General features: G+C 30.9%; 1 protein-coding gene across 1 annotated transcript in view; it reads left to right on the top strand.

Moving 5' to 3' along the window:
- Positions 1–14,792, top strand: part of LOC129217604 (RNA polymerase II-associated protein 1-like) — an 81,787-nt gene that overhangs the window by 45,260 nt on the left and 21,735 nt on the right. The window contains exons 18-24 of the mRNA XM_054851929.1: positions 1,028–1,129; positions 5,395–5,553; positions 6,805–6,901; positions 8,645–8,713; positions 9,795–9,904; positions 11,695–11,890; positions 14,217–14,357. Coding sequence (XP_054707904.1) covers positions 1,028–1,129; positions 5,395–5,553; positions 6,805–6,901; positions 8,645–8,713; positions 9,795–9,904; positions 11,695–11,890; positions 14,217–14,357 — 874 coding nt within the window. The remainder of the gene's footprint in view (positions 1–1,027; positions 1,130–5,394; positions 5,554–6,804; positions 6,902–8,644; positions 8,714–9,794; positions 9,905–11,694; positions 11,891–14,216; positions 14,358–14,792) is intronic.

Below are 14,792 nucleotides of genomic sequence, written 5' to 3' on the forward strand. Positions count from 1 at the left end.
TTTTTAATCATGATTACTTCAAGTCTCAATTTGATTTTAACTTTGATTGATGCTTTTGATTTTAGCAGTGTTAGTATGTTTTTATTTTTTCCATTAGACTTAAAAATTCTTTGTAGACTCTATTATTATTATAGTATGGGACTCCAAATCTGGAACGCTTATTTCCTAATTTTAGATCCCGACTCCAAAATTAGCAAAAACTATCATGTCATGCGATACCTGCCACAATTTTCCGAAAGTTTGATAACATTTATGTCTTGTTTGTTTGTTTTTTTCCCCCTTATCAATCCTTACAAAAACAATGAAAAAAGCTTTTTGGGTACATTAAAGAAAGTAATGAAGTTGAGAGAAGGAGGGGGGGGGGGGGCAGAGAGGATATTACACACTTTTGCAAAAGAAAGAAGATTTTTTTTTGTAGGGAGTTTGTGTAAAAAAGAAATGTTTTTGGTGATGTATTATCTTGTGTTACCTTAACAATGTTATTGTGATGGTAACTCTACTAAACACCAATAACTTTCCCCTTTTCAATGAGTTCCCAAAAGACACTTTCATTACTAGACTCAAAATTACTAGAGCTGAAATCATTGACAAGTTCAGAAATTGAAGCAACCATCAATAAATCAGTGTTTTAAATTTTTTTTTTTTTTTTTTTTGTTTCCTTTCTGGCTTTATTTTAAATATCTTTTGGATTTCAGAATTGTGAATTTTAGGTCCCATAATGTACTTCTTTTTTTATTTTTGTTGAAAATTGGTTGATACGAAACTAATCACCTAGACATGAATCTTGAAATGTACTATAAAAAAAAAAGTTGATAGTTTAGAAAACTATATTTGTTTAAACTAGTTTGCCACTACCATTCCAGTTAATTAATATACCTTATTCTTAACAATGAAAGTAATGCTGATGAGTAAACAATATTGCATAATGTGAAATGAAATTATATGATTTTACCTAAATGAACCACTGTATGATCACATTAATTTTGAAATGTTTGTATATTTTATAAATATTTCCTTTTTATTTTAGTGATGGAAAGTTACTCCCACAGGACATGCAACTATTAATGGTTGAAACTCTCAAAATGTGGCACACACTTCTTTGCTATGATATGGCATCAAATGTATTTCTGTGAGATATTTTTGTATTCTTTAACTGTTAAAGTAAATTTGTTTTTTCTTATCAGTTAACCTTTAATCTATATAAGATAACATTCTCCCGTAAAAAATTGTTTGCCCTGCTTTGCTTTATAGCAGAGGTTCCCAAACTTTAGACCTCTGCGGACCCTCACAGAAAAATTACAAACTTCGCTCCCCCCCCCCCCTGCGTGCACGCAAAAACAAATGATGTAGCACAGTTAAATCTTTTTTTTTCCTATTATATTTTACGTTTTTCCTTTACATTTATTTATTCATTGTTTTATATATTTTTAGATCTTATGTCTAGTTTTCGTTGCTTACATTTTTATTTTTAATTAAGGAAGTGAAATTCTATAGGAATAAAAATGTTATCACCAAATTTCTACAACAAGTTTACTAATAAGCATGAACTTTTGAAGTTACTGAACACTGTTGGCCTAGTTTAGTATGTTAATTTTTCGTATGAGTTGTATTTTCATGCCGTACTTGGATTTTAATTATTAACTATGGTTAAGGCAGACCTACCCTGGCAGCGCCGTAATGCTGTGATTAGGATTTGATCAGCCTTCACAGCTGTAAAAGTATGCCTCAGTGTTTGCATTTTACTTCGTATAGTTTCATAACAATATGAACGTCGTGTACATAAAATGAATTAACATGTTGTGTACTTCCAAGCAGTACACTACATGCAGGAATGAAAATCTTCCGCGGATCTGCGATTTTCCACTTTTTGTATTTTTTCTTTTATTTCCACTGTTTTTAGGTTGTGAAAGCGATTTAAAAACCAAATTTCAAAGATGGCATACATCGGTCTCCGCCGGCGAGACAACGTGAAGCGATGTTGGAATATCAGAATTGTAGGCCACGATATTCTCACAATGCCGCATTAACGATATAGGAAGATATTGGCAAATCAATTCTACTGCGTCGTCACAATGTCGTTTACGATATCGCAATATCACACCCTGTGCCGGATCAGACACCGTAGAATATCGTGATACCGTGACGTAGTGATATAGTATCGATAGTTTTACGATATCATCGTACGACATGCTAGGGATCTTTGCAAAAATGTTAGTAACTCTGCCAAATCTAGGTTGGTAAAAAAAAAACCAAATAACTTTTTTTTCTTTCGTTTAAACCAGATTTACAGGGATGAGATTTTTCCGGCTTTTTCTGTTGATTTTTGAAGTCTTTCCTCTTTTTTTTGCCTCTTTCATGCCTCATAGCTCTCTTATTTTTCTCAAAAATCGGAAAGGATTCCGATTTTTCTTAATTTTCAGTCCCCGTTTCCTTATTATTTCTATTTTTCCCCTTCGAATCTTTATCCTCCGCGATACAGTGAAACCTGTGCATAACAATACTGTCTATAACAATAAACCTGTCTGTTACGATATTTTCATTCTTCCCAGCAAATTGTCAGCACAAATTATTGAACTGTCTATAATGATAAGCTGTCTATAACAATGTTTTTCTAAGATCCCAACAGTATCGTTGTATGCAGGTTTCACTGTATCTGCCAAAATCGTATGTTTTGGAATCGTGCCAACGACGTCAAATACCTGCTGCGCCGAAAGTTGCATGCCTTGTTTGAGATTTCAATCTTTTTGCATTCTGCAAATAGTTGAATCATTTTTAATGTTGAATGTTTTTTTACTATATACTACCTTATATTTGCTTATTTTATTCAACATTTCAATAATATTTTTATTTCTTTAATTTATTTTTAAAAAAATGAAAAAGTCAATCAAAAAATGGCTAGGATTTAAAATCGCTGTCTCGAATTTTATTGAAACTTGGCATGGTTACTTTTTTTTTCTATGTATTTAAGAAAGTGTAAAAAATATTCATGGTAAATCTCAAATGGTTTAGGCTTTACAGCCTGTTAAAATGTTTGGAATTTCATGATTAAATAAGGCAGCTACAAGTTGTTCTTTTGGTCTCGAAATTGTATTAGGAAGTTTTTAAAACCAAATTTTGGGTCCCAATGCAAGGAAAAAGATAACAAATCATTTATATATGCATTTATGCACATACATATTTATTTATTTTCAATTCTTACTATGAAAAGTATGTTCTACCATATTAAGAAATTTTAGATTTTCACTCTGTTGTAAATTTTTACTTTACGAACAAACCTAGTTTTAGAATTAGTGTTCTCACTCGTTCAATACTATAAAATCAAATGTTTTTAATGAAAAAAAATGTATTTTTCTGTAAAATAAGAAAAATTGACACTATTGCGTGATGCAGCCAAATCGATTAGTATTTAAAAGATAGTATAGTATCAATGTGATATAATTTTGTGTAATATTAAGAAAAATATATGTCCTCATTTTAAGCCGCGTAAATTTTCCTCTTTTTTGCTTTTGGGTTGTTTTCATTCCTGTACATGTTAATTAATTTTATGTACACGTAATGTAATTAATTTTATGTATGTGTATGTTAATTAATTTTATGTTTATTTTATTAACATGTACTTCCGAGAGATCCAAGGGAGGGGGGGACTGCTGAGTCCTGTATGCACATAAACAAGAACTTCTTTATTACTCATAAATGTACTTTCTTTTTGAATTAAAATATCGTTACTGGTCCTTCAATCTCAATTATATTAAACGTTTTAGCTGGATAGCACCGTGGATCCCCTGGCATAGACTCCTAACGCAGACCTCCGGACCCCAGAGGTCTGCGGACCACAGTTTGGGAAACTTTGCTTTATGGTATGATTGCAGTGTGCCAACTTAGATTCCAGAATCATGCATCTGAATTTTCCCTTGCTACACATATTTACAAAATTCAGCGTGTAATTCAGAACTACCTAGCATTGCTGATTTTGTTTGTGTTTTTTAATGTATCCCATTCTAAGTCATTATCATTATCTGCTGTCTTAAAGGTTTATTTTCATAAATATCTTTTTTTTTTTTTTTTTTTTTTTTTTTGCAAGTATAATTTTTCATTTGCCAGCAAGTATCTTTTACTTGTAATGTAACCCTGCTTTTATCAAGGATGAATTATTTCTTTGTTTTATATTAAAAGATTTTTTATGCTTTATAATTAGTGTTTCCATTTAAGTAAAAGATGGTTCTAATGTCTGATAAATGTTGCATCTTATTGTGATCTGCAATACTTAAAAATGAGAATTTAAATCAAGGCATCAAAGAAAAAAATGTAGGTGTTAATTTTAATAAATCAAAAGTATATATCATAAAAATTTCTATTAAATAAAAGTAACATGTGCATACACTTAAAAACATCAGATACTATTGAAGGAATGTTCTTTTTTTCTATTCTTTGCTATCAGTTGTTCATTGTGATTGGTTTAATATTATCCAAAATTTCATGTGGAAAATTAGCACATAGGTTTAGCAGTAGTGCCCCCCCCCCCCACTCCCAGTAACAAAGGTTCCCCAAGAGCAAGAGCCCCCTGAAAATTTCTCTGATATAGTTGTTGCTATGATCAGCGACCCCCCCCCCCCCAGTAGAGTAGCTTCCGGTTTAGATTTTTAAGCATCAAACTCAAGTATTTGTTCTCAAAATGTACATATCAATCACTCATTATTAACACCAGTATTAAATCTTTCTATGGAATGCCTAGCATGAGAAACCTCCTTTCGATAGAATACTTTGTATGAGAAGCTGGCATTTTATGGAATAATGAGATATTACGTGAAATACACCGCCAGCTCAGTCATTTCCAGCCGAGGACTGCAGTTTCGTGCTTATTAGCACTCAGCAGCCCGGCATAGGAAAGTGACTGAGCTGGAGATGGAAAACCTCTTAAGGAAGCCAAGAGTGCGAAACAAACTGGTAGCTAATATAGAATTAGCAGACCAGACGAGTGACCAAAGCAATGGTTCGGTTAAACTCGAAGATTGAACGCAAGGCAAGGTATATTCAGTAAATTAACTCAATCGGTCACTCGTCTGGTCTGCTAATTCTATATTAGCTACCAGTTTGTTTCGCACTCTTGGCTTCCTTAAGAGGTTTTCCATCTCCAGCTCAGTCACTTTCCTGTGCCGGGCTGATGAGTGCTAATAAGCACGAAACTGCTGTCCTCGGCTGGAAATGACTGAGCTGGGGGTGTATTTCACATATTTCTGCTTTAGCCCTGGTTAATGGGCGGTAATTTACTGAATGAGATATTGTATAAAATAATGAATGCTACTCTCAAACATTCTATGTATGGCTCGACTTCATAAATTGTGCTATGTTTGTCATAATATCTCATTTTCATAATCATTTATTTAATATTTTCAGTGACCTTTTACCTGTATTTGCGAAGCAACTTGATTTTTGTCTTAATTTGAACTTGAATGATGCTGGGCCCAGTCACCAAGCGGATTGTGAATATGCTGCACACTTGTTCAAAGCTTTTGAAGGTGTATGTTCTGTCAATTTTCATGAGAAAGATAACAGGTACTTTTTTTTGTATTTACTTTTCAGTTGATTTTATGTTTTCTGCTTCATTATTTTAGCCATTTAGTGGCAGTGGCGTAGTCACTAGAGCACAAGACATCTAAGTCACATGCCAGCACTCAAATCCTGACCAGAACATGGATGTTATTAATTAGTCTAATACTTCTTCAAGTCATGTCCTCTTGATTTGGATCTTGCTTTAGGCCATATTCCTTTCGGTCCTTTTTAGTTCTAATCCTGTTTAGTCAAAAATAGAAATGCAGAAGATTTCTGATTTACGACCAAATTACCAAAGGGATGCTATTGATCAATCGGAGTTCTCTATTTTTCATTTGGTTTATAAAATTTATTTCTGTAATTATTGTATTTCAAATGAATTTTGTTTGGAAGAATAGGAAAAATTGAGTGTTCGTATCAATAAAAAAAAAATAGATGTTTCAGACTATGGATTTAGTGATCAAAGCTAAATAAGATGAAACTAATGAATGAATGACCTGAGAGGATAAAGCCTAGTTCAATATTATATTAATGCAGTTCAAAATAACCACACTAAGTTCGAAAAATATATCATCAAACTTTTGCCAAAGTAAAATAATGTTTAACAAGCACACTTGAAGCTCAAACGATATTTTTTGCCAAGTATTAAGAACCTGCTTATTCTAGCTCTTTTTCCCATGAGAACAAACAGAATATACCTTTATTTTAGAACAGTGTGTCACATATTGTACAAACACAGCAATTACTTTTTCTCTAAAACTGTAAGTTGAAAACTGACAACTGAAACCAAGCTATGTGAACAGTTAATCAAGGTTTTTCCATGTCACATTTGAATTGAGAGAATATTTTATATACTGACGCAACAATGCAACATGACTTTAACCTGTCAGTATTGATTTAGAATTGTCAACATGCCTGAGCCTTTCTGCATACATAACAATGAATAAAATATGAAATTAAAAATTTATAATTATAATTTAATATGTAATATGGTAGAAAATACTATGAATTAAAGAAATAAATTTGTATTTGCTAATAGTTATTATTTCTTCTTACCTCCTTAAAAAGCAAAAACTGCATATTTATACCTGCGTATGACAAATATACTCATTTCTGCAAAGAAACATTGAATCGAGTAAGCTTGTAGACTACATTCAACAAGTTGATAGTTTGATACTGTCTTTGATATTTTCCCCCTTAAAATGAAATAAGTTTGTTTTTTTATATATTTATTTATTTACTTTGTGGATTTAGATCTTCATATGAATCAGCACTGAGTACTGTTTTAAAAAAGGCTCTCATCTGTTTGAAAAAATGGCTTTGGCAGTTTTCACAAGGTTCAGTTTTGGATGTGAGTAGGAATATTTCTCGTTATTTTCTTTTAGCAAAGTGTTTATGTTTGTTACATTTTTATGTGTTAAAGAAAAAAAAACATATATTTTTACTTATAAGGCATCAAATGTTTTCTCAATGAATTATTGAATTATTATTTTCATATTTTAGTTTTAAAAGTGAATAGTTTACTTCACTTACTCTGAAAGATAAAATTTCAAATGCTTTAAATTTTCTGAGTATAGCTATTTTTGTTATACAGTCAAACCTCCCTTAACGGATACTCCCAGATAGCGGACACTCCCCATTAGCTGACAGTAAATCAACCGAGTTTTGTAAGCTTTGGTAAGCTTTTGCTCAGCACTGCTTTTGTGGCAAGCATTTTTTCTACTCCTTTACGATGTTCTGGGGCTAACCAGTACCGATAAGAGGGTTAACACCCGAAAACGGGAGCCATTCAAGTCAAACTTTTTAGTTGAAGCTTATAAAAATTTTATTTTCATTTCTTGCACAATATTCCACCAATGGACAGAAGAAAAAAAATATTTCTTTTTTTACAAAATACCTTGCTTTATCAGTTTGCACGAGAGAGTAAAAATACTGAGAGAGAAAAAAATACTGTTGTGCATGCAACTTAACCCCCCCCCCTTCCTACTAAATTTTGGCTTACGCGCATCGGCTCCACCTCCTTTTCCTCCAGACGTTGATGATGAATCGGTACAGTATTGCCAGATTAAGTGAAAAGTAGCGGATTGAGCTACATTTTGCTAGAATCCAAAACAAAAAAGGTGCTGAAAATCAGCGACATTGATTCCATTGTGCTGGACTGGTTTTGTTTAGCTAGAGAAAACAATTTTCAAATGCCTTCCAATTTTTTTCTTCAAAGATTCAGCCGAATATTTACTTATTAGTTAAGTTCACTTATATAAACATTCTTCATTAATTTAATTTAGAACTATGCACTATTTGTGGTATGTGTATGTTTTAAATACAAAATTAAAATGCCACTGTAAATTCAGACTCCCCAATAGCGGACACTCCCTATTAATGGACAAAAACTTTGGTCCTGACGGTGTCCGCTATTGGAAGGTTTGACTGTATATATTATTTTATTGTTCACTAATGGTACCCGCACGGCTTTGCCCATAGTAGAAAAATTAAAAGGTCTTTTGGTTCGCCTGTATATTTACAAATAATAAATGGTGAATTTTCTCGCCTTGTATCTCACCCATGTTACGGTTCCACGTTATGATAATTTCGTATCCCGCCAATTGGCTTGTGCCCATGTTACGGTTCCACGTTATCATAATTTTGTAATTTACTTGTTCCATCTTATGATATTTTTTTCTTAAAATTGGAGTAGAAAAAGAACTACTTCAAATTTTCGAAAAATCGCTTTGAGATGCACACCCAAATGCTACAAACTAACTTTATGTCAAATTTCATGAAAATTGGCCAAACGGTCTAGGCGCTATGCGCGTCACAGAGATCAAGACATCCAGATATCCTCCGGACAGAGAGACTTTCAGCTTTATTATTAGTAAAGATAACTTGGGGAAAGAATTGTATGACATAGAATCAAATGCCACAACAAAAGTAAGACACCCTAGAACTCGGTATCTATGTTACTATTGAGTTCTGTGGTGTCAAAGTGCTAAAATGTACTTTTTATTGATTTAGTAAGTTTACTTTTGCTGGAATACTGTTATGTGTATGTTTTGCTAGATATGATACCTAATTACCAAGTTGATTTTTTGCCCAGCATGGGATTGTGGTCCTTTCTGCCTGCCTGAATTTTGTCTCAGCACTGTATCGTCTAGCTCATGAAGGTGTAAGTATAAAAGTTTTCTTGAGAAACCATGATGAGCTTTTCTCATGTTCCTATTAATGACAAATTTCAAACCAAAAATTAAATGAATGGAATGTTCATACAAATATTCCATTGCTTTATAAAATTTCCTTTTTGATTTTATTAAAGATTATAGTTTCTTTTGTTTTCCTAAAATATCACTTTGAATAAGTAAATAAATAATATAAGTAAAAAAAATAAATTATTATATCAAATGAAGAAAGAAAACTATTATTGAAATCTTTCAAGATTTTCTCTTTTGAAGAACCACTACAAATTTTAAAACTTATGTTTTTTCCCCTCATTGGTACAATTTCTTGTTTGGTTAATGTATTTTCTCTGTTTGAAAGGGTAAAACCAATATGTTGTGTCAAAAGAACATACCCAATAACACAAAGCATTCCATTTAATTCTATGCCTTACATTGCTATTATTTTACTGAACTGTGTTTGAAAAATGAAACACTTCATGAACTTTTTGAACAATGTCAGAATTAATTCTTTAACAATATGAAGTTCAATGGAAAATATTGATAAAAAAACAGTGGAAGTACTTATAAATGGCCATTGCTTGAAAAGCTGCCATTTTGTCTCACACTCCACAACTCATATATTTCATGCAAAAGTTATAATTTTATGCTTAGTTTAATGCTACATTTTTGCTTAAGAAGTCACACATATGTTTGTCATTTCTTTAAGAACAAAATTTTGTTCATTACCCTTTTAAATTATTATTTTTAATAAAATATATGAGCTGTCGGGTATGGAACAAAATATCCGTTTTCCCACAGACTATGCCTAAATTCAATACCTCAAAGCAGTTTAACATGTCACATTATATGAGAGCAAAAAAACGTTTGGTTGGTACACATAAAAGTTGTGACTCACACTTTTATTACTGTGGTAAATAATTATTAATGCTGTAATAACCTGGAGATTGCAATTTTCGACAGACCTTAAATGGTGCCGAGGGCAGAAATTATAAAATCAGTGTTTTTAATTTTCAATCTTATTGTTATTCTCAAAATAATACTTATTTAAATGCTAGTTTAATTTTTTTTCAGCTTGTATGTGAAGTTGGAGAATCTTGTTCCACTGCCAGAGATATTTTAAATTATTATCTTCTCCCTTGCTTTGATTCAAAAGTGCTACAGGATCTTCTAGGGAAATTAAGGTATGGGTTTCATTTGTTCTCACCTGTTTATACACACATTGAAATTAGTGAATGAGTGAAACTTTCTGAAATTAGTGAATGTGTAAAATAAGTTTCAGCTTCTAAATCAAGATACCTATTTTCTAATATGCCCTAACTATATTTACAGGTAATCAGAGGTATACTAGTTTCAACTTTTTGAATTTGTAAATTTACAAAGCCTTATAAATCCGTTAAAAAAAGTTTTCAAAAGTTTTTTTTTTTTTTTTTTGAAACAATACATAATTGTTTAAGATTCTGGACATAACTTTCTACAACTTTGAAATACAAATAGCAGTCATATACAGCTGTTATATATTTATAAAACTTCAAACTACTGAAAGATAAATTTAAACGTAGAATTGGTTAACAGTATAACAAGTGGTCTTCATATTCCTAGAAATACGGCAGGGGTCTTTTTGACCCTCTGATAAGAAATCTGCATAATTTCCTGCGTGATAAATTTGTGAAAATTAGTTAATAATAAACATGTTTATATTAAATACAATTTATGTAAAGAGATTTTAATTATATTTAATGAAGTATTTAAAAATAGTTTAACACACACAGAGCATTCACAATGTACCAAAACAGTGTGGATGCTTCAAATTCTTGCAATGATAGGTTCAAAGAGGCGTTTTTGAGTTTCTGCTCTGTTTCAGCATCAGTATATTTGCATTTCGTTTTTCTCAAAGGGGTCAAAATGGCACCTGCCGGCATTTAGTTTGGGTTAAAGAAAATATTTAAACAAATTTTCTTCAAAACTGTTTGCTTGAAATCATTACACAGCACGATGATTTAGGAAATGCCTAGGAAGGTTCAAGCTTTTTATAAAAATAAAGAGGAGCAATCAGCAGCAAAAAAAATTGCTTGAAGTCAAAATGATATGTTCTGTAACTGTAAGTGTTTAGTAGTGTTGGGACATCTAAACTTTATTGAGAAACCTCTGGTAAGTGTTTTTGAATGAAATCTAAGTTTTTAATCCTACTTTTAGCGTTTAAATTAAATTTGATACTGATAAATGTAACTGAAAATCAAAAATACTTTGCTGATTACTGTGGCTTTATTTTTTGTTTGGCTAATGTAAAATTAAATTACTATACTTGCATTTTTTTGATAACCTTGAAGACATGAAGCAAATGTAGTCAAAAAACAGCTTTTGTTCTTTATTGCTAATGTTGCAGTATTTTAATGAATTTGGTTTTGAAATTGTTTTGCACAAAGCAAAAAACAAAACTCTTAATTTATATTCTCCATTCAACAAACATTAAAGTGGTTTTTTAAAGCATTTTAAGTCTTATTGCAAATTTTTGAACATAAGAATTTTTGTAACTTCTATGTTTTTTTGTTTGTTTTTTTTAATTTATTTTTTTTAAATACCGGTAAAAATTTCCAGATTTCACACACATCTCTTTTAATTAATTAGTTAATAAGAATACAACAAATACAAAATACCTTGTTTAACTTTTATTTATTTGTGTATTTATTTTTGCATATGATATGTGTACATTAAAATTTACAAACAAGTATTTTTTAAAAAATCTACAAATGGTATTGACTCACCTTCTGCTTTTATTGTGCTGCACATTATTGTTTTGCTTTCCAACACACTAGTTTCCAAATTTTCAAAAACTAAGTTAATTTTGAGCAAAAATTAATGGAATAAACATCATGTTTAGTAAGATTAAATCAAATTAAATGCATAAAATCATGAAAGTAATAACTATATACAAAATTTGTAACTATATTTTACCAACTTGTTTACTTTTCAGGTCCTTTTCATTACTTTTGTCATTTGCACAATCCGGCAACAAGCGTGATGGTCAAACTTTGGTCTCGGTAGGAAGCATATTGTGGAAAGATGATGTTGTTCCACCTTTAAAAGAGGGGTCACCTTTTCCGATTCTTTCATCTCTGCTGAATTGTACCATTGTGTTTAAGAACTTATTTAATGATTTTGGTGATAAGGTAAGCTATATTCAAATTAATTTTATTTCCCAACTAGTGGTACCCGCACAACTTTGCTCGTAGTAGAAAATTAAAAGGTCATTTGGTTTGTCTGTATATTTACAAATGATGGATGATGAATTTATCGCCTATTTGCTATGTTAAATGGCTCGCCCATGTTACAGTTCCATGTTATGATGATTCCGTAATTTACTATTCCACATTGATAATTTTCTCGGTAAAATGTTCTTAAAATTGGAATAGAAAAAGAATAAAATCGAATTTTCGAAAAATTGCTTGGAGGTACTCGCTCCTATGCTACGAACTTATTCTGTGCCAAATTTCATGAAAATCAGCCGAACAGTCTAGCCGCCATGCGCGTCACAGACATCCACACAGACAGAGATCCAGGTAGACTTTCAGCTTTATTATTAGTAAAGATGATATATATATTTTTTGACACTATAAATAGTCTTGAAATAGCCTATAATGTATCATAAATAAATATTGTGATCTAAAATGGTAGTGCACACTAATGTTGATATTCTTTGTAATGCATAGTTGGGATCAGAAGCTGTAGTGTTTTTTATAGATTAGTTATTTCGCCCTACTTTTTTTAAACTGCACTCTACAGAAAAATCTGGATATAGTGACAAGATTAACCAGGGAGCCACACGATAATGTAATAATGACAAAAGATTTAATAAGTAGCAATAAAAGAGCATTATAAACCATATTTCTGGACACATAAATATTTTCCCTCGTGTCTCCATTATCGAAATATGAGGTCTTAACGTCTGTGAAAGTTGTAAGAAAAGTCACCAAATTTAGCGAAATCAGTGAGAAATGGAAGATATCTTTCTCATGATTTGTAGATTGATGCAGGTGGTGAAATTGCAGGATCAATTTCTCTCCAAGTCTTTAAATTTGGCGCTTTTCTTAAAATTTCTGAACACTTTTAAGACCTTATATCTTGATAAATGGGCTTGAATAGGGCAAATAATTTTTGCATCTAATGTATGTCTCAATTTGCTCTTTTGCCTGATAGCTATTCAAACTTTTTTCAGTATTATACTTTTTTTGTGTTTCCCTAGGAGGGCATGAGCAATTTAAAAAAAAAAATAATAATAATAAATAATTAGAAAGAAACTAAGAGTATGAAAAATGTAAATATCTAGTTTTAAAATCAATAAAAACATGTTAAGATATCCAAACCAGTACTATTTTTAAAAACTTTAAAAATATTATTTTAACAAAAATTTTCAATAGAATTAAACTTAGTAAACAAGTTTTTAAATGTCATTTTAAAACATCGGGAAACCAAATATAATTTTTTAATGCCTTTTTTGGCTCAGCAGGCTAAATATGTACATTGACTATATTATTACATTCAATTGTTGCATTAAGTGTTTTGCAAAAAAAAAAAAAAAAAAAAATGAAGGTCACAAAGTGTAAGACACATTTTCAACCTTGAAGAACTATGAAACAAATAAGAGGAAGAAAATTGTAGAGAATCAAAAGTTTTAAGAGTTAGTAATGTGTAGATTTGGGTTGATATGAAAGAGCAAAAGATGAAATGATATCTTGGAAAATGCTGCAGTGTGGAATGTAAAGATTTCTATAGTGCAAAATTTAATTTCAAAAAGGTTTCTGGTCAATAGTACTTCAAAGATGTGTGACTCTTTTAGATCTACTATTGTGTTATGTGTCTCTATATTTTATTGCATTAATTTTTTATTGATAATTTATTTACAAGATTATATTTGAAATCTTGAAATGGGAGAGCGTTAGTGTTGTTTTAGTCTTCATATATTGTTTTTTTTTTTTTTTTTTTGTCATATGCAGTTACGATTGAGTCTATGTTCAAGCCTTTTAGTTAGGGAAAAAGGGGGGTTAATTGCCTCTTCCATGGATATTAGAAACTTAATGTAATGATGCTTATGTCTATGTATTTTATTGTTTTTCAACAAAATGTATTTTTTATTTTGCTACAAATTCCCTACTTGAAAACCCAACTATCCCTTCCGTTCTGAGCAATAATCAAAATAGTGATGCATCCCATTAACTTTAGAATTTTTCTGATCCCATTATTTTATTTAGTTATTCTCCAATACTTGATTTTTTCCTTGAATTTTGATCTGATTACTACACCAATTAGCTACCACTGACACATTTTTTTAATGAGTTGAGTTGCTTTGGATCATTTATACAACTTTTTTTTTTAATCAGGTACATTTGAAGGAAAGGAAAAAAAAACAATAAAATATGTATCATTTTAGTAATATTCTGTTCATCATAAAATAGTAAGTGTGGATGAAATAGTTTTATGTTTTGTTTTCTTTTTCAGCAAATACAGTCCTTTCTTCATTGCTCATCCATAACTGGCTACCTCATAGAAATTTCATCAAGAAAACTTAATGTTGAAAGTTGGTTTGCAAGGTTTGAAATGTACTTTGTGTATCAACTTTTAAAACTGTCATCTTTTGTGGTGAGTTTTCTACAAAATATCATCTATACAGGCACGTTTATTTTGTTTTTCCTTGTGTCACTTAAGTAAGTTATTGTGGTATGCATTCAAGATTTTCAAAAATGAACTTTTTTTTTAATTACCTAGTGTCGCATATGTAGTAAGAGTTACTTTTCATTTATAATGGACAAAATCATTGTAAATATAATGTAATCAGTGCTACAGAGAAAGAATATGTTGGGAGGGAGGAAGGGGTCTTTTGGTCTTTTCTTTTTATTGCACGGGTACCTTTATATTTTCTGAGTACAAATTAACAGCCATAATGTTTGTATACTTACAATTACTTCTTAAAAAAAGGATATATTTTTCTATCTCTGAGAAGAAAGGGGCGGGGGGAAGAGAATCAAAAACTATTTTATGTAAGTTTAATGTTAAAAATGATAAAATCAGTCATTT

The sequence above is a fragment of the Uloborus diversus genome, chromosome 2, assembly GCF_026930045.1.
Source record: "Uloborus diversus isolate 005 chromosome 2, Udiv.v.3.1, whole genome shotgun sequence".
In the NCBI taxonomy this organism is placed as follows: Eukaryota; Metazoa; Arthropoda; class Arachnida; order Araneae; family Uloboridae; genus Uloborus; species Uloborus diversus.